At 35.2% G+C, this 13,013-nt stretch overlaps 1 protein-coding gene across 1 annotated transcript; it reads right to left on the bottom strand.

Annotated features, from left to right (window-relative positions):
* Positions 1-5,831: 5,831 nt before the first annotated feature.
* On the bottom strand, positions 5,832-6,852 carry LOC114171167. The gene is made up of 3 exons (XM_028056374.1): positions 6,601-6,852; positions 6,334-6,465; positions 5,832-5,849 (listed from the first exon to the last, which is right to left on the bottom strand). The coding sequence occupies exons 1-3, from the start codon at positions 6,850-6,852 to the stop codon at positions 5,832-5,834; spliced, it is 402 nt and encodes a 133-aa protein (XP_027912175.1).
* Between the last annotated feature and the right edge of the window lie 6,161 nt (positions 6,853-13,013).

Below are 13,013 nucleotides of genomic sequence, written 5' to 3' on the forward strand. Positions count from 1 at the left end.
TTGAACATGTGGTGAGCCAAAGGTTCACCAACCCGTACATAAAAGGGTCACCCAAGTGTTTTTTTATTTTTTTATTAAGTTGGGCTTTACATTTGGGTCATGTTAGGTTGTTTTTTTATCCAACACATAAATAATTTGTATTTTTTTTTATTTTGGTTTGTAGTTGGATTGTATTAAAGTTTATTACGATTTTAGTTAGAATTACAATTTAGTTTTGACTGAATAAAAAATAAGAAAATAATATTTTTTTAATTAAGTGAACCCGTGAGCCAACCCGTTTAAACCGCCAACCCGTAGTGGACCGGGTCGGGTTCGAATTTTTTTGGATCGTTAAAAAGTGAGCCGAGTTGGGTTAGCTCACTAAATCATCAACCAGTGGTGGGTCGAGCCAGGTTAGGTCGGGTTACCTGTTTTGACATCTCTAGATTTAGAGTAATGTTTGTTAAAGTTTGTGAGTGATTTGATGAATGTGATAGATTAAAAATTATATTTAAATCAAGGAAAAACAAGATTACCAAATTGTCCTTTATTTGAAAATGATTCAAAATTATCAATGTATAAGTTTGATTTGTTGTAGAAAAAAAATATTAATATGTATTAATGAAAATAAAATATTTTATTAAAATAATATTTATAAAATAATGTATTAAAAAAATATAATTAATAATTACTTTTTAAACCTTATTTTAGAACAATTTTCAAATTTTTGTTATTAATTATTTTTGTAAAAATAATTTGAAAATTCATATTTTTATATCATTTCATAATTAAGCTGAAAAATAAATTACGGACATAATTGTAATCTTGATCTCACCTTGAAACTGTTGCATCAGAGAGATGATTGAAAAATAGAGGAATTACCCTATTCCTTCCCCTTTATCTCCATCAAGGTTGATTGGAGGGAGAGGGACATGATGACATCAAGTGGATTACAGTGTGAAATTTGTGTTGTTCACTTTAAGTTGACTAAAGGTGAAAGTGGTTGGATTTAGAGTAAAGTTTGTTAAAGTTTATGAGTGATTTGCTCGATGACATAGATTAAAAGTTAAATTTAAATCAAGGAAAAAAAATTACCAAATTGTTCTTTATTTTAAAAATAATTAAAAATATCATTATATAAGTTTGATTTGTCTTAGAAAATTATTAAAATGTATAAATGAAAGTAACATATTTTAATAAAAAAATATTTATAAAATAATGTACTAAGAAAATTTATAGTTAATAATTACTTTTTAAACCATATTTTATAAAAAATTTCAAATTTTCTTTATTAATTATTTTTGTAAAAATAATTTCAAAAGCCATCTTTTTACATCATTTTCATAATTAAGTTGAAAAATAAATTGTGGACATAATTGTAATCTTGATATCACCCTCAAATCATTGCATAACATAGATGATTTAAAAATAGAGGAATTTCCCTCTTCCTTCCCCTCTCTCTCACTTTAAGGGGATTAAATTTGAAAGTGAGTGGATTTAGAGTAAATTTTGTTGAAGTTTGTAAGTGATTTGATCGATGTGGTAGATTAAAAATTTTATTTAAATCAAGAAAATACAAGATTACAAAATTGTCCTTTATTTTCAATATGCTTACAAATTATCATTATATAAGTTTGATTTGTTGTAGAAAAAATATTAATATGTATAAATGATAATAAAATATTTCATGAAATAAATATTTACAAAATAATGTAATAAAAAAATTAATATTTAGTAATTACTATTTAAACCTTATTTTAAAACAATTTTCAAATTTTCGTTATCAATTATTTTTGTACAAATAATTTGAAAAGTCATATTTTTATATCATTTTCATAATTAAGCTGAAAAATAAATTACGGACATAATTGTAATCTTGATATCACCCTCAAACCAACGCATAACAAAGATGATTAAAAAATAGAAGAATTTCCCTCTTCCGTCCCCTCTTTCTCCCTCAAGGTTGATTGGAGGGAGAGGGAGAGGGAGAGGATGACATCAAGTGGAGTACAGTGGGAAGTCTGTGTTGTTCACTTTACCTGGATTAAAGGTTAAAGTCGGTGGATTTAGAGTAAAGTTTGTTAAAGTTTATGAGTGATTTGTTGGATGTCATAGATTAAAAATTATATTTAAATTAAGGAAAAACAAAATTACCAAATTGTCCTTTATTTTAAAATGATTATAAATTATAATTATAAGTTTGATTTGTCGTAGAAAAAATGTTAAAATGTATAAATGAAAGTAACATATTTTAATAAAAAAATATTTATAAAATAATGTAATTAAAAAATTTATAATTAATAATTAATTTTTACAACTTATTTTAGAACAATTTTCATTTTTACGTTATTAATTATTTTTGTAAAAATAATTTTAAAAGTCATATTTTTACATCATTTTCAGAATCAAGCTGAAAAATAAATTGCGGACATAATTGTAATATTGATATCACCCTCAAACCAAAACATAACATATATGATTTAAAAATAGAAGAATTTCCCTCTTCATTCTGCTCTTTATCCCTCAAGGTTGATTGGTGGGAGAGGGAGTGGATGACATGAAGTGGATTACAGTGTGTAGTTTGTGTTGTTCACTTTAAGTGGATTAAAGGTGAAAGTGGCTCGATTTAGAGTAAAGTTGATTAAAGTTTATGAGTGATTTTTTGGATGTGATAGATTAAAAATTATATTTAAATCAAGGAAAACAAGATTACCAAATCGTCCTTTATTTTGAAAATAATTAAAAAATATCATTATATAAGTTTAATTTGCGGTAGAAAAAATATTAAAATTTATAAATAAAACTAACATATTTTAATAAAAAAATATTTATAAAATAACGTAAAAAAATTATAATTAATAATTACTTTTTATGCCTTATTTTAGAACAATTTTCAAATTTTCGTTATTAATTATTTTTGTAAAAATAATTTCAAAAGTCATATTTTTACATCATTTTCATAATTAAGTTGAAAAATAAATTAAGAAGAAATGGTAATGTTGATATCAACCTCAAATCATTGCATAACAAAGGTGATTGAAAAATAGAGGAATTTCTCTCTTCCTTCTTGTCTATCTCCCTCAATGTTGACTGGAGGGGGAGGGAGAGGATAAATTCAAGTGGATGTGAAGCTTGTCTTGTTCACTTTAAGGAGATTAAAGCTGTAATTGAGTGGATTTAGAGTAAATTTTATTGAAATTTGTGAGTTATTTGATGGATGTGATAGATTAAAAATTATATTTAAATCAAGGAAAAATAAGATTACCAAATTGTACTTTATTTTAAAATGATTAAAAATTATCATTGTATAAGTTTGATTTGTTGTAGAAAAAAAATATTAATATGTATGAATGAAAATAAAATATTTTATCAAAATAATATTTATAAAATAATGTATTAAAAAAATTAATTAATAATTACTTTTTAAAAATTATTTTAGAACAATTTTCAAATTTTTATTATTAATTATTTTTGTAAAAATAATTTGAAAAATCATATTTTTATATCATTTTCATAATTAAGCTGAAAAATAAATTACGGACATAATTGTAATCTTGATCTCACCTTGAAACCATTACATTAGAGAGATAATTGAAAAATAGAGGAATTACCCTCTTCCTTCCCTTTTCTCTCCATCAAGGTTGATTGGAGGGAGAGAGACATGATGACATCAAGTGGATTACAGTGTGAAATTTGTGTTGTTCACTTTAAGTTGACTAAAGCTAAAAGTGGTTGGATTTAGAGTAAAGTTTGTTAAAGTTTATGAGTGATTTCCTGGATGTGATAGATTAAAAATTATATTTAAATCAAGGAAACAAAAGATTACCAAATTGTTCTTTATTTTAAAAATAATTAAAAATTATCATTATAGAAGTTTGATTTGTCTTAGAAAATTATTAAAATGTATAAATGAAAGTAACATATTTTAATAAAAAAATATTTATAAAATAATGTAATAAAAAATTTATAATTAATAATTAATTTTTACAACTTATTTTAGAACAATTTCCATTTTTTCGTTATTAATTATTTTTGTAAAAATAATTGTAAAAGTCATATTTTTACATCATTTTCATAATTAAGCTGAAAATAAAATTGCAGACATAATTGTAATCTTGATATCACCCTCAAATCAAGATATAACAAAGATGATTTTAAAATAGAAGAATTTCTCTCTTCCTTCCCCTCTTTCTCGCTCAAGGTTGATTGGAGGGAGAAGGAGAGGATGACATCAAGTGGATTACAGTGTGTAGTTTGTGTTGTTCACTTTAAGTGGATTAAAGGTGAAAGTGGGTGGATTTAGAGTAAAGTTTGTTAAAGTTTATGAGTGATTTTGTGGATGTGATAGATTAAAAATTATATTTAAATCAAGGAAAAACAAGATTACTAAATTGTCCTTTATTTTAAAAATAATTAAAAAAATATCATTATATAAGTTTAATTTGTGGTAGAAAAAATATTAAAATGTATAAATGAAAGTAATATATTTTAATAAAGAAATATTTATAAAATAACGTAAAAAACATTATAATTAATAATTACTTTTTATGCCTTATTTCAGAACAATTTTCAAATTTTCGATATTAATTATTTTTGTAAATATAATTTCAAAACTCATATTTTCACATCATTTTTATAATTAAGTTGAAAAATAAATTAAGAAGAAATGATAATCTTGATATCACCGTCAAACCATTGCATAACATAGATGATTTAAAAATAGAGGAATTTCCCTTTTCCTTCCCCTTTCTCTCACTCAACGTTGATTGGAGGGAGAGTGAGAGGATGAATTCAAGTGGATTAGAGTGTGAAGCTTGTCTTGTTCACTCTAAGGGAATTAAATGTGAAAGTGAGTGGATTTAGAGTAAATTTTTTTGAAATTTGTGAGTGATTTGATCGATGTGATAGATTAAAAATTATATTTAAATCAAGAAAAAACAAGATTACCAAATTGTCCTTTATTTTAAATATGATTACAAATTATCATTATATATGTTTGATTTGTTTTAGGACAATTATTAATATGTATAAATTAAAATAACATATTTCATTAAAACAATATTAATAAAATAATGTAATAAAAAATTTATAATTAATAATTACTTTTTAAATCTTATTTTATAACAATTTTAAAATTTTCGTTATGAATTACTATTGTAAAAATAATTTCAAAAGCCATATTTTTATATCATTTTCATAATTAAACTGAAAAATAAATTGCGGACATAATTGTAATCTTGATATCACCCTCAAACCATTGCATAACAGAGATGATTGAAAAATAGAGGAATTTTCATCTTCCTTCACCTTTTTCTTCGTCAGGGTTGATTGGAGGGAGAGGAAGATTGTAAGAACCGTGAGATTTAATTAATTAAATAATTATTTAATTAATAAATTCTGATTGGTATAATGTTGAAAAGTATTAGCTCAAGTGGTTGAGAGTGTGTGGTTTTTGTGAGAGGAATTGGGTTTGAGTCATATGTATGCCAATTGTGTGTTATTTAATTATTATTGTTTTAATAATATGTTTGAGTATGTTGAATGGTGGTATAATGATTGAATTGTGTTAGTTAGCAATAAATATAAATTGGCTTGATGGTTTAGCAATATATACTCACTTGGGCGAGAAAACTAGTGCTCACCATTATTCTCTCGTGCACAAACACTCAACAGATCACAAATGGTTCAATAATACCATACACAAGTTCACATCAGCACACCAAGCACATTAACATGATAAAACAGCAGCACAAGCAGCACAACACAAAAGAAAGGAGCAAACCCTAGCTTCCCGTACGAGGAAAAATAAGCTAACGAAATACTCCGACACGCACACAGTGAGCACTACTGTCCTAAGGATGGCCAAAGAGCTGAAACGAATAATAAAATAGAAAAAGGAACGAGTTATTACCAAACCCTAACGGTAAAAACAGAAGTAGGTCCAAAAAAGTGGAATCATGAGGTGAGGAGTGACTTACGTGGAGCGGAAACTTGACTGGAGCTAGCTTGAGGAAGGTTGACGACTAACCGTAGCAGAGAGTGGCGGTTGCTCAAAGGAGGCAAGGAGACGTGTTTTCTGGAAAGTGAATGAGAGAATGGAATTGGGGCGGATTAGGGTCTAAATCCCTATTGGGCCCGCCTTAGGCCCATTACATTAGCGCAACCCTTTTAATTTTGGGCAGAAAAGAAAAAGAATTTAGTGGGCCTTAAATTCTCCCCAACAAGAAAATTTTCTACCTCGAAAATGAAAACTTACCAAGCAAAAAGATGTGGGTGTGATTTTCTCATGTCCTCCTCTAACTCCCAAGTCGAGTCACCTGTCCTCCGATCCCAGATGACTTTGACAAGGCTAACTGTCTTTCCTCTACGTTCCTCAACCTTGCTATCCTCTAAAGCGATGATGGGTACTTCCACAGTAAAATCCTCTCTGATCTGTATATCTTCAACTTCCAACACATGAGCCAGATCAAACACGTACTTCCTCAACTGAGACACGTTAAACATCGGATGAAGGTTTGCCTACTAAGGGGGTAAAGCTATCCCATAAGCCATAGGCCCAATCCTCCTCGTGATCTGATAGGGGCCAAGGAACTTAGGAGAGAGCTTCCTTGAGCGAAGAGCCTTTCCCACGCCAGTGGTTCGGGTCACCCTCAAGAAAACATGATCCCCAGCCGCAAGCTCTAAAGGTCGCCTCCTACGGTCAGCGTAAGCCTTTTGTCTACTCTGAGAAGCCTGCATTCTGTTCCTCACCATCCTCACCTTCTTGGTGGTTTGTTCTAATAACTCTGGTCCGACTAGTACTGCTTCCCTATCCTGATACCAACGTAGGGGAGTCCTACACTTCCTGCCGTATAAAGCCTCGTATGGCGCCATGCCAATGCTCACATGAAAGCTGTTGTTGTAGGTAAACTCTGTCAATGGTAACACCTCATCCTAAGCTCCTAGGTGATCCAATATACATGTATGTAATAAGTCCTCAAGTGACTGGGTGGTCCTCTCGGACTGACCATCGGTCTAGGGATGGTAGGCTAAGCTCATAGTCAACTTGGTCCCTAAAGCCTCTTGTAAGGTTTGCCAAAATCGGGATGTAAACCGTGGGTCTCTGTCGGAAACTATGCTCGAAGGCACTCCATGTAGCCTTACTATCTCCTTAATGTACAATTGAGCCAACTTCGCCATGGACATCCTTAAGTTCATCCAACCCAAGTTGTTCTCTGACTCTGTTCAGACTAGCGTCCAATAACTGCCTCTCTTTGATTGAGTCCAAGAAGTCACTAGATATAGTAAGAGTACTACACCTAATGGACTTGGACCCCAACTCCACCTGTAGCCTTATGTTCCTGAACTTCTCCAATAGTTCCACCTCCTTAATCATAAGGTGTGCAGCATATACAGTCTTCCTACTCAAGGCATCCGCCACTACATTCGCCTTCCTTGGGTGATATAGGAGCTCGAAGTCATAATCCTTCAGGAATTCCATCCATCTTCTCTGCCTCATGTTCAGCTCCTTCTGATCAAACAGATACTTGAGACTCTTATGATCGCTGAACACACAAAACTGAGCACCATAAAGATAATGCCTTCAGATCTTCAAAGCGAACACTATGGCTGCTAACTCTAGGTCATGGGTGGGATAGTTCTTCTCATGAACCTTAAGTTGGCTTGAGGCATAGGCCACCACCTTCTTTTCCTGCATTAACACGCAGCCAAGTCTGAGATGGGATGCATCATAATAGACCTCAAACGGCTTCCCCACATCCGGGAACACATCAGAGCACTAGTCAGTCTCCGCTTCAACTCTTGAAAGCTCTCCTCAAACTTATCCATCCAAGTGAAGGGTTGATATTTCCGAGTGAGTTGTGTCATGGGCGCCACTATCTTGGAGAATCCCTCTATGAATTTCCTATAGTAGCCAACTAACTCCATGAAGCTTCTTATCTCTGTCGCAGACTTGGGACTTTCCCACTTAACTACTGCCTTAACTTTCGTTGGGTCCACTGCAATGCCTTGTGCAGATATCACGTGCCCAAAAAAGTGAACTTCATCCATCTAGAACTCACATTTGGACAACTTGGCATACAATTGCTTCTCCCTCAAGACGCTAAGCACCAATCTCAGATGTTCAACATGCTCCTCCTAGGTCTTATATTAGATGAGAATGTCGTCTAATAAGACCACAACGAACTTATCCAAGAACGATATGAAAATCTTGTTCATATAGTCCATGAACATTGCTGGAGCATTGGTCACACCAAAAGGCATGACCACATACTCATAGTGTCCACACCGAGACTGGAAGGCCGTCTTCTGCACATCATCAGCCTTTACCAAAATCTGATGGTATCTCGACCGCGGATCAATCTTTGAGAACACCGACGACCCATGCAGTTGATCCATCAAGTCATCAATTCTTGGAAGAGGATACTTGTTCTTGATCGTCATTTTGTTTAACTGCCTGTAATCCACACATAGACGTGAACTCTCATCTTTCTTCTTCACTAACAGCACTGGCGCTCCCCAAAGCGAAGTGCTGGGTCGGATAAACTGTTTCTCCATTAGCTCCTCAATCTGTTTCTTGAGTTCCACCAACTCTGCCAGAGCCATGCGATATAGGGACATCGATACCGGACCTGTTCTTGGTACCAAATCAATAGAGAACTCCACCTCTCTATTGGGAGGCAACCCTGGTACTTCATTCGGGAATACATCTTTAAAGTCATGTACGACAAGTATGACCGATGTTCTTTCCTTCTCCTCTACCTCCATACGGGCGAAGATTACGAAACACTGCGCGACACTCTAAACCTCATTTGCAACTCCCTGAGGGGATATCAATTTTGGCTCCTCCGAGACTAGGAATAATAACCTCTTCTCTCGACAGTCTATGAGAATTCGATTGGCAGAGAGCCAAGCCATCCCTAAGATTACTTCCAACTCCTGTAGAGGTAGGCAAATCAGATTCACTTTGTATCTACGCCCTTCCACCTCCACTGGACATCTAGCACACAAGGACAACGTCCTGACCAAACCCGACGCCAGAGTAGACACCACCAGCTCACACTATAGCTCACACACCGGCAGACCCAAACGTTTCACACAAGCATCTGACACAAACGAGTGTGTCACTCCAGAATCATACAACACACAACAAGAAGTACCAGTTATCATGCAACTACCCATAACTAAGTTACTTAAGCCAGTTGCCTCTACTCCTGTCATAGCATACACTCTGCCCGTCGCCTGAAGGCTGTTGCCCCTGTCCCTCTGTTGATGCTGGTGGGGAGTCTACACTAGAGGGCGTGTTGTTGCCCTTGCAGGGTTGGGGCAGTCCTTCCCAAAGTGGCCTTCCTTGCCACAGTTGTTGCATCTGCGGTAGCCTTCCATGGGTAGGCAGACACTCCTCAAATGAGGGCCCCCACATATGTAGCATTGCACTTGACCCTGCTGGGGATGAAGACCCCGAGATCCCTGAGGCTGATGGTGAGGTTTGTCATATGGTCTCTTCCGCTCATCATGTCTAGGCTTGGACCCAAATGGTCTGCCAATCCTCTAAGGCTATTGTGGTCGTTGACCCTCTACCTCATTCTTCATCTTCTCCATTACTTTGGCCTTTGATGAAGGATTATCTTTTTTTCTTTTAAGATTATTGAATATGGTGTGAGTTGATTAAGAAAGCTAAGTGAAATCCCCACCTGATATTAAGATAGCACATAAACCATAGAAAACCAAGAACAATTAAAGGAAGAAGAAAACATAAAATGGAAAGGAAAGGAATGGTAAAAATGTGAGAAGCACGCCACTACAAGGTTAGGCTAGAAGCCATGGCAACCTTGAAGATGAGTGGATGTGTGCTGCCACTTGCTATGCAAGACAAGGCTTAAAAGTATTCACTCCCTAGGGAGGAAACTCTCACAAATGGTTGAGACACAATAGTGTTTTTACTTCAAAATTTTCAACTGTTTTACATGTCTAGGAGCACCCCTTATATAGAAGAGTTTAAGGGCCTCTAAGCAAATAAAAGATACCTAAGGATGTCTCTACAAAAACCTAACCCTAGCTTCTAGAAACTAGGTCAAATAAGGTTACAAAAAATAAGAGACAAAAGAGCTAACTATGGTGTGTGCAAGACTAATTTCGTTCTAGCACAAAAAGAGACAAAGAATGTGTCTCATATGTCTCCAAAAAGTGGCCAAAGTGTGCTAAAAACAAAGGAGACCAAAGGTACATAGGTACACTTGCTTCAATGTTTTTACTTTATTCTTTATGCCTTTACTTTACTCTCTCCTCCACATCATTTATGCTCCCCAATCACCATGTGCCACCTAGCATTGCTTTCTTACTCCTAATTAACCTACAAAGCAAATAAACATAGATTAGCATGTTGGCTTAAGTCAAGTCAACTATAGTCAACAAGTCAAACCTAGTCAAGGTCAACAAGTCAACTAAAGTTGATTCAACTAAGTCAACTTAGGGAACCAAAAATAACAAACACAAATGTAAGGGATGAAGGATTAGTGAACTTCCTTTCTAAACATGTTTAGTCTTTTTAAGCATGTCTCGCCATCCTTGGTTGGGGTTAATCCTTCATCACATCCTCCGCAGCCACCCTTGCAGCCTTCATCTGCTGCATCACAAGTTGTTGCTGCTTAAGCAACGCTGCTTGTCACTGCATCGATGCTTTGATTTGTTGCATCATCGTCGTGCTTTGCTGCATCATAGCAGCCACCATTGCTTCTTTAGCTAATGGCTTCTTCTTGTCTCCATTGAAGCTTGCATGAAGAATGGAGGCTCCATGGATGATGTTGGATGCGGAAGCATGAAGGAAAGAAGCTTAAGGTGTTTGGTTTGGTGTAGGTGAAAGGATTCTTAAGAGAGGTGAGGCCAACTCCTAAGGAAGAAGACTAGAGTAAACTAGAGAAGAGTTTACTCTAAGGTGAGCTCAAGAGATATTTGTGCACAAATTTGGGCAGCAATTCATTACTCAATTTCAAGATGAAAAATACATCTCCTAAGCCTTCTATTTATAGGCTAAAATGAGACCAAGGAGTCTCCAAGAAGTGGAGGGAAAAAGGAGTCTAGAAAGTTGAATTTTGGAGCCAAAAAGGAGCATGTGGGAGGTGTGACTTGCCACCTAAGCAAGTCACACTTGTCTTGCCATGGGAAGCTAACTCTCATCCTTGGAGAGCAAGTTTGAGAAGCTTCTAGGCTTTTTTAGAGTAGACACACTACTCTTGGCCCATTTGGCCCAATTCCGCTTTTTGGTCCAAAATTACTTCTAAAGCCCAATTTCATCAAAGGCCCAATACATGGACCAAAGAAAACCCTATTCTACGGGGCCCAAAATACAAAGCCCAAAATAAAATCCTAATCTAGTATTTACAAGCAAAATGTCCTAGGCTAGGTCTTCACATCTTCCTTGGCCCATGTGAAGTTCATCTTGGGCCTTGCATGCACATTTAAGGCCCATTCCTCTTGTATTCTCCTAGCCATGGCTCTTGTTGTAGGTCCCTGAGCTCGAGGCATCTCATCAATAGCCCTGGCGATATCAGGTGCGTCGCCTTGAGAGGATTGAGAGGTCTTACGATGAGGTGCCATAGTTCACTAGCACATAGAAAATCACTTGGTTAGGCTTGATAAGACAAGAATTTAACTAAGAACACTCATAAGACACAAAGAAAGCTAAGCGGACACCCAAGTCCACAGACCTAAGGAATGACCGCTCCGATACCATAAATGTAACGTTCCATTTAATTGATAAGCATAAATAAAAGAAACGTCACACACAAATAGTATAATAGCGCAATTCGGGGGTCTTAAACACAACCCCTACAATATCCTAGGCACACCACGATTCCCAAAACTAAACAAATACAAAAGCAATAGAGTCAACATAGGAAATTAAAATATAAACTAGTACATGGGCCACAGCCCGGCAAGAAAGCCCATAAAGTTTCAAATCTAGTTCGAGTGAACTAAGCAGCGGAACCTCCATCACCCTGATTAATTTGGGGACTTCTCACCTTTGCTCACATAAACAAGTTGATGATCATTTTAAAAGAAAAGACCACACCATAGAACATACAACCACAAACAATAGGGTAAGCTAAAGCACAAAATAATTTCACCATGCAATCTGATAAACTTTCGCAATCAACTACATATACAACACCGAAGCATGCTATGACTCTCAAACCAATACACTAAGACTCGACTTGAGTCATCCGGATACATACAATCTGCTCATATTCAACAGATGCTTGCACTTGTAGTGGATACCTTTACTCACCCCTGAGCTATGTGTTACAAGTGTTACAATGAATCAATTCCCTCACACACAAGGTTAGCCCTTAATGAGTTTCAGGCCTCCTGCTACTCTCACCACAAGAGCCAGCCCGCTCTAAGTGAGACTAATTGACTCCTTAGAGTGTCAGGATGCAACCTTACCTTGAATCCTTACCAGACCATATAGATAGGGCACCACCATGGACACCCACTAACAGGGGCCATGGAATTACGTCCCGACAATTGAAGCACGACCTTGAGATCCCACCTAGAGATCTCAAGGATTTATGCACTAACTGTCGACCAATCATACCCAAACAATCAAGGAAGATTTATCATGCATATACATATATTATGTCAACCTTTATTACCAACCCTTTTCATGTTTCAAATCAAATCCATACTAATTCATCATACTCCATCAATGAATATCCCATCCCAACTCATCTCGTTACCATGCCACTTTAATACCAACCTCCTCATTGAGATCACATGCTAAGTTCATGACAAACCCATTATTCACAATTCATGAATCACATCACACTCATGCATATTTATTTGTCTCATGCATTTAACATAATAGTCAAATCCAAGCAAGTATTAACCATTCAAGATTCAAGGAAAACAATCACACATCACACTGCCTCGCCCAGCTCCTCGCTCAAGCTGAAAGGTCTCGCTCAGGCGAGAGGCTCTCGCTTATGCGAGCCCCCTTCGCCTAGGCGAGGGCTCGAAAAGGGGAACAATAGCCT

The sequence above is a fragment of the Vigna unguiculata genome, unplaced genomic scaffold (assembly GCF_004118075.2).
Source record: "Vigna unguiculata cultivar IT97K-499-35 unplaced genomic scaffold, ASM411807v1 contig_122, whole genome shotgun sequence".
Taxonomy (NCBI): Eukaryota; Viridiplantae; Streptophyta; class Magnoliopsida; order Fabales; family Fabaceae; genus Vigna; species Vigna unguiculata.